We start from the raw sequence: 13,656 nt of genomic DNA, 5'->3' as shown, positions 1-13,656 counted from the left end.
CTGTGGGCCGCTGATGGAAACGTTTACTGGCCCTTCTGAAAAGGACAAAATCCAGTGCACATAACACAACAGGAGTTACAAGATATTCTGAAAACAAGAACAGTAGTGCAATAGTTATACAGTCTCCTCCAACAACCATGATAATGATCATACCCAAAACGTGCAGAGTTTTTCTGACTGTGGAGGAACTTCCAGTGGCAGAGTTTTTGGCTGTGCAGGTCACTGTTTTAGACCCCTCCCACTTGCTTAGAGTAAAGGCCAGCTCTTGTTGCTCTACTCTCTTGTCATCAATGCTGATTGTGTGACTGCATTCAGGTGAGCACTGAGCCAAGCACCGAAAGCTACTGGGCACTCCCACAGTGACTGCATCTGGACCAAGAATGGTATGACTAACTGGTCCATCTGAAAGAGAAGAGAAGTTGTTGATCATTATTGTATTAATAAACCTTTCAATTTATACCCTTTAAACCACTCCTTTTACTTTGTTTGATTTAAACATCATTGTATGTATATATATTTATTGTATTATTTACTAAAGTTAAAAATGTAAATGACTGATAGCCTTTAGTTCAAATCTAAATCATCTAATGATTTAAATTTATAATCAAATATAGAAGTAATAAGCCATTCCATGTATTAACAAAATGGAAATGTTAGTGTAGTAAGTTTATTTTTCATTTATTAATCCTAATGCAGAAACAGTTGTGAATTATTTGGTAACTGTTTAGCATATTTTGTGGAATCCCTATATGTTTTAGGGCCTATGAAACTGGTGTTAATTATGATAATAATGTACTTATGAAAGTGAAGACGTGTGGACTAAAGGGTCTAAGGGGATAAAGCATTTCATCTTTGTTTTAATGTGTGTGTTAGCTATTACTTACAGGGTTGCGTTTCGCTGGCATTGGTGGTCCCAACTGATAATGAAACAAACACACAAAACCATTTGCATTGAAATGAATGAGTAATTGATCTTTTCTAATGTTCTTAAATGCCTGCCATGATTCTGTTTCCATGCATATATATATATATATATATATATATATATATATACACACACACACACACACACACACACAAGTTATAAAAGATTTCAGAGGAAATCAACATACCTGTAAAAAGAAGAAGGTGTGCAAGAAGACAAAGTGTAATGTGTCTGTAGTCCATGATTGGAAAACAATGGCAAATGCGAAATGCATGGGATTCTGAAATAGGAGAGGCTGCTTGTACAGTGTATGGGTAATAAAGTAAACACACCTTATCAGACCAAAACTAACCAACAAGCCAATAAGCCATTCTCTTCCTCCTATCCTACTTCTACCTCTTTGACTAGTGTTTAGTATGCTGACAACTTTAATGAAAGTCAGCATTAATAAGGTTATGTGACACCTATGTAAATAAATGTAAACATCATATAAGTGCTTATTCCAACTAGTGTCAGTTGCCATTATACCAGCTGAGCTGAAATTACATCAAAATTTAAAATTTAAAAGAGTCTCAGTCACAACTACAGCTTGTTGGAGGAAGTACCATTTATAGACCCTCCTTATTATACCAGTCACTGTACCATCTAAATTATTCTGAAGCTGTTATTATCCAAAAATACTATATAACGTTCCTTTAACTGAGTAAATGTTTAAAAAAAAAATGTCACATTTTTGTCATTTTTTGTTTCCTCAGAATTTGGTACTGCCAATTAACCCACCTGTAATCCATTTAGTAACCATTTAGTAATTCCAGGGGTGCCATTTGGGGGAATCTAAGGGCCTAAGGACAGTGGAATAATTGCGAAAGTTGTGCGGCCCAGTGTAATATCTTTTCATGGGGTCCAAAATCCCAGGCAGCACCCCTGAGTAATAGTGAGATATACTTGAAAGCATTAATTTATTATTTGTTTGCTTACATTTTTTCAATTAAATGTAATTCAACTAAATATCATTACACTTTCATTAACACTTTACATATAAAACTATTACAACATAATACACATAATATCTAGTAGCTATATATCCTTATGAATACTTATAATTTACAGTGTCTGTTTGCACTGTTGCAGAACTTTGTAAAATGCAAGTTTGTGATGCAAAACACAAGTATTTAGTGTAGTTGCATATTGATTATGAACAGTTAGCCTGCCACATACATGAAACTTAAATACATACAATACTGAAAATCTAACACACATACAACACTGTTAGCTTTATTACTGAAACCTGCAAAGATTCCCAGACCATACCAATGAAACTGCTCACACATTCACTAGTGGAAACTACACATTCCCTAGTAGTCACACACACATTCATTGCTTTTGCACATTTAGGTGTGGTGTGAGAGATTACATTAACAGGCCATTAGCACTTTTAGGTGTGGTGTGTTTAGAGTGCAAGCGTGACGTCTCTCTGAACAAACGTTGTTGAGTTAAGCCAATCAGATAATCAGTAAATAAATCGTTCCAAGAGCAGGACAGACTGCTGCAGTGTGTAGGCAATATCTACTAAACTCTACTAAACTGTAGTTTGTGTCCTCAATCAATCTTATCCAGCCTCTAAGTCTATGTTAAATAATGATTAACAATTAAGATTGCACAAACATTTCTTTAACTTGTATCTATAAATATTTTTACTACAAACTCTGCTTTTCTCACTACACTCACTGTAAGTTTGAACAAGTCTTTTGTAGTAATGTTGACTTTAAAATGATGCATGCTCTATGAGTACAGCACTGGTATAGCACTGTGTATATATGAGTATACTGTTTAATCATTAAACCATCTTTAAAAAATAGCAAAGGCTATTTAAAAGCTTTTTTGTAATCTGTGAGTTTTTGAGTGTTTTGCAATATACTTTCATTGTATTTTATTTTATAAGCAGTATAAGACACATTTTAATAGTCTTGCACATTTCAATTACATTGCTAGGACTGCTTTATACTAAAACAGTTTTGCTGTATGCTGTGATCTCCTCTTTAGTTCTTAATTCAGCACCAAAAAATCAGTGTAGACAGAAAAATATGCCAGTGGCTCCAGGTAATGCTGGAAAAAACAGTGATGCCTGCTAGGAATATTTACACTGTTTATTTGTTATTCAACTCAAGCTTACAGTGTTTTCTTTTGCCTTCATGTATGACAGCACATGCGTGCTTCAAGGATGCATGGGGAGGCGTCAAATGGACTGTGAACTGGGTAACCCTAAACTCAAAGAACATCTTTAGTTCCCATCAGTGCGACAGACATGTTGTTTTGACTGATCTGTGGCTGCTGATCAAGATGGGGGTGGGGGAAATCAAGCACATACTTGGGTTTAGGCCTGATGTCACTCTGCAGGGCTGCCCTCCTGGCAAGCAGAGGCTGTCGGTGTACAAGGTGGCAAAAATCCTTTGGTTTTGGCTGAGGTGAAGGAGTTCCACTCTCCAAATCCTGGTAGAAAACCTTACCCCCTGTACCTGCTTCTGCAAAAAACCAGAAGCTGCTGTCATCATTGACTCTTCGCTCTTCTGCAAAGTGGATGCTGCGGTCATGTACATTCTCAGACATGACCTTCAAATCTTTGTTGGGCATATTCTCTCTGGTTAAATGACTTGCATTATGCTTGATTAATCGCTGGCTCGCGTTAGGAGGGTTTGGAGACCGCTCTGGGACATTTCTCAGATCAAGATGGAGGTTCTCCCTTGTAGGGTTCTCATGACCCTTCATCGTAACACTCTAAAAAATAAAATAATTGATTTATTGTATATATATATATATATATATATATATATATATATATATATATATATATCAATACCACCCTCCCCCAATAATGCATATTCTTACTCTATGTAGTATATACTAACATATGTAAGTTATATACCTTAAAAAGAACTAAAAAAAATCTATTAAACAGATTTAATGTACCTTTTAAATCTCCACAGTCCACAGCAGGAAATATGCAACATTACACATTAATGTAAATAACTTCCAGTCCTGATCTCGGTGTAAATGTGTGAGGCTGATCTCCGCCTCCTTATATGTTTACGTCTATTATGATGTCACAAGTAGTGATTTGTGACTGTAAGTGGGGATGATGTGTGGTGTTGTGGACCTGAACATTCTATTATTCCGTTATATAGTGATAGGCTATTACTTCAGCAGTGTACACACAAATTGTCAGTAAACAAGCATGCAATATTGAGATCCTACTGATGATTTAAAGTCATTGGTTTAAATGAATGAGGCACCGAAAACACTATTGAGTGCTGACAGCTTCCCCTGTTAATTCATGCTTGGTGCTCAGTAAATACATACAATGATAATAAGGGGAAGGTATTTAGCTACACTTTAACAGGTCTGATTTTGTTTTTTACAATGCTCTGTGAACTCGTTTTCAAAATATGTCCAGGTTAATATTAGCTCCATTCTGCCCTTAACTAGACTAACTGCATGAGTCACCCAGCAGCCTAATCTTCCTGCACATTTAAATTTATATTAGCTCTGCAACAAAATTCATGCAAAATCCATGCACCATGCTCCTGATCTGGACATATTTGAAAATAGCAGTAAAGCAACTCAGAACAGCGCTCTAATATTTTAAAATGTTTATTCACGTTAAATATGAGCCAACATCCCATTCTGTACATTTTATTCCGAACTTGTGTCTTTAGAAGTCATTTCATAGATATACAAGCTTAAAAAAATACAGGAACAAACAGTAACCAAAAACTGTCTTTGAGTGATTCTGCTGTGTTTTAGTGACGTGTCAAATATGTAAAAATATGTTTGCCAGATTTCTGCTGATGTGTATCACAGAGCCAACTTGTAGTACAACATTAGCATGAATAGTAGTTTTTATCCAAGACACCTCTGTGTGTGTGTGTGCGTAGGCATGCTTCCACTCAGAGACAAGTTTCTTTGGAGTCTCTGAGCTCTAAAAGAGGAGGCTGGAAGGACAGGATCTCTGTGAAGGTGTGACCTGTAGAGAGAAACACAGAGAAGATGAGAACCTCAGGTTATCTCATGTCTACAAACATGTGGCCCCAGGTTTTACTTAGTCTGTAAATCATCCCTCTTTTTATTCACTTGATCTGATTTTCTTTCTACCCATTTCTCTTACTCTCTCCACCTTCTTTTCCCATTCATCAACATCTCTCCTCAGTGGCATGTGCAAAGGTGCATTTGCAGTGTAGCTTATTTCACTAATTTATATATTTATCTACTATTATTCATTTTCATGTCGGAGGTGGGGTGGCAAGGCTTAGTTCAATAGTGTCCGCTGCTTTTTTTCTTCTCTTACGTTTCCACAGCTCCAGAGACAGGTCAGCGTTGTCCATGGAATGGTCATAAGGCAGCGCCTCCGTCTCCTCCTCAGGTTCTCTGAACTCAGAGAACATCGGGAGCTCCAGAGCGACAGCAGCACTCACACGTCTGTCAGGGTCCAACACAAGCATCCTCTCCATGGCACTCACAGCTGATGGATGGATAGATAATTGCATAGACAAGACAGATAAATAGAATTTCTGTAATGACAACTCTTAAGTGTATTATTTGTCCACCATTGTACAGCAGCTGTTCCGCTTACCGTCTGAACCAGCTTTAAAGAATATACTGTGCAAATCCTTTTTTGGCACTTTGGGCAGACTTCTAATGTAATTCTTGGCCTGAGAAAGTGACACAAGGATTACATGTGATGAAACAATTGCTATTCAAGCTTCCACATCATCAGGTACATTTATGAGCTCCCTTCTACCCTATCCAACAATGGAAAAGGACTACCATAAGGCTACTACAGCACAGTGGTGAAATTGTATGATAATGGCATGGCAATGCAAAGGCAAAATGCACCTATATGATGACTGTACCCGGTAACAGGGAAATTCAGGGTATATATGCCACAACTGTGTGTGCGTGTGGGAGGGGGTTACTACTCACATCCTGACTCTGTAACTTTATAATAAAGTCTGGTCCTGGCGTCCCTGTGATCTTCATGATTTCTCTCAGCTGGTCCAGATCTAAAGCTTAGGGTCAAAGACTAAACCACACAAAAAAGGAACGCTATAGGCAATATCATTATAACTATTGACACCCTGAAAATCATACATACATACAAAAGTCAACATAAATAGTAAATAATGTTTTAACTGGAACTTCCTCTCTGTACATATGCCTTGTACTATTCTCATCTAAACACTAGCTTTTATCCTTTTCCTGCACTGTTTAACAACACCAGACTGGTCTTCCTCAGCATTCACTCTTGAACTCTTCATTTACATGCACAGCTTTGGTGCTCTCCATATTTATTCCATATCACTATTCGTAAAGTAACTTAGTCTGGACCTAATCACCCAGCCGTTATGCATACATTTGGACATGCACATATTTGTATATTTTTGTACTTATTGTCTATGCAACATGTCTCATGTCTTGTCTATTGTCTGTGCACTAATGTATCATGTTCTACCTATTTTGCACCAGAGACTTAGCCTAACAGTGTTTGGTTGTACTGTACAAACCTGTATTAGTATTATGACAGTAAATTTTAATTGAACTGAATGGAATTAAATGAATTCAATGCAGAGGTAAAAGGCTCATAACACACTTCTCTGTTTGACTGAATGGAGCACTAAGCACTAAGTTCCTACAATGGTTAATATGTTTTGATTTGATTGGATGACAATCTCATTTGAATAGAGCCAACAGCCAGACAGCAAATTGGCTGTATGGATTCCAATGGTTTCATAAAGGATACGATCATTTCCTTTGAAGAGTGGTCTCCCAAGAAGCATCTCTGCCATGATGCAACCAACTGACCAGATATCAACTAAAAGACAGAAAAGATCTTGATCAATAATAACTTCAAAAAGAAAATCAACAAAAGCACATATTCAACATTTCACTCAATATTTGCAGACTCCCTAACTAATGCCACCCCCTACTGGATAAGACAGAAACTACAACAACCTGTAAATTGTATTGGGACACCTGCACATTCATAGTGTCTTCCAAAATCAATAGTATTCAAAAATAATGTATCCTACTTTTCTTAAAGTAACTGTCTCTACTGTCCTGGGAATGCTTTCGAGTTGCTGTGAGGATTTGATTGCATTTAGCGACAAGAGCATTAGTGAGGTGAGGATGTTCACGATCCCCAATACAGAAGTACTCCCAGAAGTACTATATGGAGCATAATCAATCCAGAGAACACAGTTCAAGTCTGTATACCTCTATAGCCCATCCCTGGCATTTAACATGGTGCCAGTAAGTTTATGCTCATCTGCAGCTAAATGCCGCAAATGCTCCAGAGAATCCTATTCTGTTGGCAGTACTACTCTACAGTGACTTGACAAGCTATGTGTGTATGCATCTGTTTAAGCAACAGGTGTAGCTTAAAGTAGCCGAATGCCTTTATTAGAAGGGGTGTCCACAAACATTTGGATATAAAGTGTATATGTGCTTTCGTTCTATAGGGCCATACAAAATTAGAAAAGGCTTCTGCTTAACCTTTTTAACTGTGTTTTGCCTGGAAATGTCTTGCATTACAAACACTTACATAGGAAATACAACTGTAGAGACACCGATCAAATCTAAATAACAATAAAAAAACAAATCCATTTAAAACTGCAATAATTCAGACCTTTTGTAAGGGGTGGCTCTAGGGCAAGGCCTCCTCCTGCCACCAGGGGGAGGCCCCGAGTCACCCCAGCCAGTAATCGAGCCCAATTCCCTACACCTGGGCAGTAGGCTATATAGGCACACAGATCCAGTTGCCCCACTGCTGGATCTTTTGATTCTGGTGGTGTGTGTGTCTGTGTGCCTGTATTTTCTCGAGTGGAAGGCTGAGTGTGTGTCACTCCCCTTCGTGTGTGTCCCTCCCGAGTCTCTCTCCCGGTGTCTGTGCGGTGTGTGTGTCTGTGTGTGTATGCGTGTGCGTGTAGCACTCATACACTCGTGTACCAGAGGAAGGCAGGAGTGTCTGTCTTCCCTGGTGTGTGTGTCTGTGTGTGTGTGCGCGTAGCACACATACACTCGTGTACCAGAGGAAGGCAGGAGTGTCTGTCTTCCCTGGTGTGTGTGCCCGTGTGTGTCTGTGTGTGTGTGCGCGTAGCACACATACACTAGTGTTACAGAGGAAGGCAGGAGCGTCTGTCTTCCCTGTAACTTCTCAGTTTTCTGGTTTCTTTTGGGAGATCCTTTTTGCCCTTAAGTTGTTTTTCCCTCTAGAGTTAGAGGTAGCCAGTTCTCCCCTGGCGTCCTTTGTTATTAAACCCATCCTTTTTAAAGTTTCTTTTGTTAGCCGCTTCGATAACTGCCGCTTTGGTGAAGCGGCAGAGCGTCAGTCTTAGGACGCGGCGGCCTGGGTTCGAGTCCCGAGAGGCTTTGTTTTTCATTTCCATTTTACCTGCTCTAAGATTGAAAGACTCTGCACTTGGGCCCGTTGGTCACGTGATAGTGGTAGCTCACTCAGTAGCGCGCCGGCCCGCCAACACGGCGGCCTGGGTTCAAACCCCGCTGTAAGTGAGCACCCCATTACACCTTTGCCTTACTTTGTCTGCTTCTTTTGAAGTACACAATGTAGGTCTTATCCCCTTAAAGCAACAAGGCTTATACACACTAAGGTGTATTACTCAGTAACTACAGTTCCTTCTGTACAAACTGGTGGGGCTATATAACACTTTTAGTCTGCTGGTGGTTAAAATAACTGCTCCTGAACCCAAAGCCAAATTCAATGGATTTTTGTGCATTCTTGGAACATTTATTGCAATGTTTCAGCACAAAAGTCAAAAATAAAAAAATACATACACATATACATGTGTATGTGTACTCCTGAATTATCGGGAGAACATAAACATTTGAGATGCAGCTTGGATTTCAGAAATGAGACAAGCATCTTGGTATGTGCTGAGCCTTCATATTTAGTCACATATTTCAAGTGTTAATTCAACTGCCCAGTTGAATCTATTGTGAGCTCATTTTGAGTGAGTTTTGGGGATGCTCACTTATCTAACACACCCCATTCAGCCAATCAAGGACTTCTGAAAGCAGTAATTAGCTAGATTAGGAGGGGTGGATTAGTGGTTGGATCCAAAACCTGTGGGAGGGTAGCTCTTCGGGAGCAGGGTTGGGGACTATTAGAGCAGAAATCTGTGGTATTACCATCTGTGGTAATAGACTGTATAAAACAGACGCAGCAGATAAGATTTACTTCATATATTAGCACTCCAAAATGTTAGAATATTTGTTAGAAGGTTTGTTTACAATATGCTACAATATGCTTTTATGATTGTGTGTGTGTCACCTGTTTGTGAGTAGTGCATCCAGCTCAGAATGACTTCAGGCGCTCTGTACCACCGAGTCACCACATAACCTGTCATCTCTGAGTCTGCCTGTCTGGCCAGCCCAAAATCCAAAATCTGCACACAGTACACGAGCAACATCAACAACAAATACATCGACAAAAAATACAGTTACCTTAGTTTATGCTGACGGTAGAGAAGGACTTCACATGAAACAGCTTTCTCTAAAGCCAACATAGAGTGGTAAACTGTATTTTTCTTGGCATATTTGAATAATGAGAGTTTAGTACATGGAAGCGACAAACTGTGAAGCTCAAACACTTTTGTGTTTCTCCACCTACAAATGCAAATCTCGCATAATGACTAACCCCAAACCCCTAAACCCCAAAACTGCTAAATAACAATATCAACTTAAATAATATGTATACACATTACCATCAGACTCTGCTCGATATCAGAAGGGGAGCTCACAAGTGGAGCATGACAAAGCAAAAGCTTTAGGCCTAAAAGATCCTAGTCTTAATCTCTTATCTGGTAAGAGTCAGGAACAAAAAATAAACTCTTTTATGCTAAAAACAAAGCTATGCTATGCTATAAAACATTATGTGGATGCAATTTTTTCAAATGTCAAATGACTATTTCACAGTGAGTGTGACTGCCAGGGTGTCAGATTAATAATTGTAATAATGTTTCTTTTAACTTAGCAACAGTTAGAAATAGATTATACACTACACATCAGAATGTATTATTAATTAATAATGATTAAGGACTGCATCTAAAGTTTTGAGTTTTTAAAACTTAGACTCTTTAAAAGTTCCTTAGTAAAAGTGGTGATTCTGTGTGACAAATAAAAGAACCATACTGATGCTTTAATGGTCTTTTGCCTAGTAAAAAAGTTCGTATTGGTGAAAAACACCTTTTGTAGATGGTCCTACACAGAACCTTTACATTTTTTCTCCATATATAGTACCCAAAGGGTTCCACATTGTTACAAGTCAAAAATATCTATTTTGCTCAGAGTATTGAATTCTAATCAAATTTACTATTTAATCTATATTTTGTGAATAATGTGAGTTGACTACCTTCAGTTCACAATTCTGGTTCACAGCCAGGTTTCCTGGTTTGAGATCCTGTTGACAAATTGAGGAAGATATGATATCATCATTAGAACAGAAACTGTTATTCAGCATTTGTTACACACACAAAAGCTAAAAATCTTTAAAAGTCTTTAATATAAAAAGAGAAAAGAGCTGTAAAGAGAGGATGAATGGGTGTGGGTGTTGAATGGAGTGGCCATCCTACCGCCCAGCCCCCCACGCATATAATTAACATGTCAGAGGTCACATACTCTGTGAATGATCCCAGCAGAATGAATATACTGTGGAGGAGAAGAGGCAGGAAGTCAGTATGCTACTCAAACTATGGAGGGAACTTCCACATTGCAACATTCCTAAATCTACATCAGTAAAAACAGCACACATCAAACGCATCTGTCTGTAACTAACCTTCAGTCCCCTCAACATTTGATACACCAGGAACTGCACCCTGTCTTCAGACAATCTTTCCATCTTCATCAACTTCCCAAGATCTGTACCCATGAAAGGCATCACCAAGTAACTGCCAGAAAGAGCAAACAAAAAAGACAGAGCTCATCAAGTGGCAACAAATTAGTAATACACCATGCACTGACTATGACGTGAAAAAACACCACTCACAAATCCTGGAATCTGTCCAGTGATATTTCGGAAGTGAAGACGTCCAACAGCCCAATCACCTGTTTGAGCCATAGAGGTGAGAAAACTGCTCACTGAGTATCACACAAGAACATAGGATTCCTGGGAGTGAATCGAAAATATAGAAACTGTTCTATTGTGTAAACTTACATTCTCGTGCTTTATGTGTTTGAGCAGTCTAAGCTCTCTGTAAGCTCGCTTGGCAAAGAGTCGGGACTGAAATGGACGATGGAGCTTCTTGATGGCCACCCGCACACCTGTCTTCCGGTCAACGGCAGAGCTGTGAGGAAGAGGATAAACTTCAATGCCAAATATTACACAAATCCTTCCTCACTGTCTACAAATCACAACACTGTAACAGAGGTTGATATTAGCACTGACAGTGCTGCAAAGTGGTTAATGTAATGTACCTCTGACGTCACTCGTAGAAACTTCATTATACTGACAAAAAGTACAAGCCCTAAACGCTACACTCTTATAAGAGTTCTTCAGTGAAGCCAATGGTTTTGTACAAGAGATTTTGTACAACAAGGTTCCACTATACTACTGAAGTCAAAAAGCCCTTCTTGACAATCCATTATTTCAGCTTGCAATCCTTTCTATTTTTTATGTTAATAAGCTTGACGAGTTTTGTAACAATAAAACATGCTGAATAAAACTGAATATTATTCTTTGTAATTAATCCAATAAACATTTAGATCTCTTTTCCCAGACCCAGATTAAGGTTAAGCCTAGACTAAAACATTCATTCTGAAATCGTGACAATTTTTTCTAGTAAACATCAAGGTAAAGGCCTCTCTGCAGTAATACTGATACCAGTTTCGACACCTTTAAGCAACCTTTCAGGGGATGCTTATTCAAATACGCAATAAAGGAAAAAGGATAAAGGAGTTTAAAAAGGTACATCAACCTATTAATTATATAATTAATTATAGATTACTTAGCACTGTGACAACTGTTTATTTTCCAAGGTGATGGATATCCATTGTATGAATGCCCCAACAGTGTGATCATGTCTCTAATAAAGTCGTATACAGAAAGACCAACTTCTCAGCTATCCATTGTTTCACTTTGGGGAAAAAAGGGCACTCTAGGGGCAAACGCCTCACTCCACCAATACAGCCTTTCACATGGTCATTGGCCTGCTAGGACCTCTAAACGAGAGATTAACGACTTTATTCACGAGTCGGAGTGACCACTAACAAAAGCATGCATCAGATACCCTAAATAAGAATCACAGAATTACAGAAAGAAAGTATGAAAGTTGCTGGACACTGAAAAAGAAACTTCTAAGAAAGGCGTGCACTCAGAATTAGCTAGGGTTTTGTTTAATTTGACTGCTTCTGCTTGTTAAACACAAACAATGCCACCGAAGGAGACTCTTTGTTACTTGCCCCACTGGGGCACACATTCAAACTAGTCTTTAAAGCCCAACAGCCATCTTTAAAAACACACCGAAACGATTTCTAGAGAGGCAGCTCTCTCAAACGTTTCAATGAGATAGACGCTTTTTGCGTAATTACGCTGAGATTAGCCAGCCGCTTTCAGATACGGGGTTTTGGATACAGTAAGCCGTTTCTTTGCAAGCATACAGGGCAGTCTTTCTGCATAAATCTAAAATTTACCACGATGTGCACGCACTTAAAAGTAGCTCACGGATATGGTGCATGTTACTTTGCGTAATAGCAGCTTACTCACCAAACCGTTCCGTACGCTCCTGTGCCCACTTGGATCAGATCTCGGTATCTTTCCGGGACATCCCAAACAGTTTTATTGACCTCTTGACGGTAGAATCCTGCTCTGATACGTAGCGTCATTTTGACTTAAGTGATAAAACTCTGTATTTCCCAGCTGGGCTCTATCAGGAGTTCATGTAGCCCGTTATGGTGCACGCACCCTCCACCCCAGACACCCAAACACCGCTACACTGACTCGGAGCGCATTGGGGGCGTTTCACTTCCTCTCTGCTTCACACGCTTGGGAATCCTCCAGTATGGCATGCCTTCACATTCTTTCCACAACACGCTCAAATACGACCATATAAAATATAGAAATGTATATAGTATTAAATACCTTATATATCTTTATATTACAACTTGTCATGCACATTTGAAATAAAGATGCCACAATAGCTTTCTTAAATAGTTACATCTCTTAGCTGTTCTTTATCTCTCTATAATGGAGAACCTAACATTACTTTAAAAAAGTGTTCCTATATAACACCAAAAATGGCAACAAAAAAAAAACCCGGCACTTCTGTTCTAGGCTTTTAGGAGAACCATTGTTGTAAATGAATGGGTATTTTAAGCAACCTTCACTTAAGATGAAGGTTCTTCACCAGTTTAAAAAATCATGTAAATCCATGTAGAAAGTATTCTTCTCTATGGTGGAGAAATCCTTGTATATAAAACCTAAGAACCGTATTTCTTAATAGCATCAAAAAAGGTTCCACAATTGTTCCAAGTCATTTTGGTCTAGTTTGGCATCATTTTTCCAAGTTCGTGGCCACTCAAAGTGGGTCCATGCCATCGCCTAAAAACAGCATTTTTCTTCAGCTTGATTTATTTGAGTTGAAGATGTGTAACCCAGGCACTTTACTTTTACTACTTGCTGCCAGTAGAGAAGAGAACTCTTGACTTTTTTGAGGGGGTGGGATAGG

At 38.8% G+C, this 13,656-nt stretch overlaps 1 protein-coding gene across 1 annotated transcript; it reads right to left on the bottom strand.

Annotated features, from left to right (window-relative positions):
- Window positions 1-4,679: 4,679 nt before the first annotated feature.
- mapk12b (mitogen-activated protein kinase 12b) lies at window positions 4,680-12,832 on the bottom strand. Its single transcript, XM_072672637.1, has 12 exons — window positions 12,696-12,832; window positions 11,148-11,277; window positions 10,980-11,038; window positions 10,770-10,881; window positions 10,613-10,642; window positions 10,347-10,394; window positions 9,267-9,381; window positions 6,720-6,791; window positions 5,903-5,982; window positions 5,553-5,631; window positions 5,268-5,441; window positions 4,680-4,946 (listed from the first exon to the last, which is right to left on the bottom strand). The coding sequence occupies exons 1-12, from the start codon at window positions 12,812-12,814 to the stop codon at window positions 4,870-4,872; spliced, it is 1,095 nt and encodes a 364-aa protein (XP_072528738.1). The 5' UTR covers window positions 12,815-12,832; the 3' UTR covers window positions 4,680-4,869.
- Window positions 12,833-13,656: the final 824 nt, after the last annotated feature.

This window comes from Salminus brasiliensis, chromosome 2 (assembly GCF_030463535.1).
Source record: "Salminus brasiliensis chromosome 2, fSalBra1.hap2, whole genome shotgun sequence".
NCBI lineage: Eukaryota > Metazoa > Chordata > Actinopteri > Characiformes > Bryconidae > Salminus > Salminus brasiliensis.
Note: the sequence above shows the minus strand (reverse complement) of the source record. Positions and strands in the feature narration are given on the sequence as shown.

Bases quoted from the DNA above. Each gene is read 5' to 3' on its own strand.
- mapk12b (XM_072672637.1), bottom strand. From the start codon at position 12,814: ATGACGCTACGTATCAGAGCAGGATTCTACCGTCAAGAGGTCAATAAA. The intron at 10,882-10,979 runs GTGAGTGGTGTT...TCTTTCTGGCAG, and splicing joins CTGGACAGATTCCAGGATTT to TTACTTGGTGATGCCTTTCA. The intron at 9,382-10,346 runs GTAGTCAACTCA...TACTGTGTGCAG, and splicing joins ACCAGAATTGTGAACTGAAG to ATTTTGGATTTTGGGCTGGC.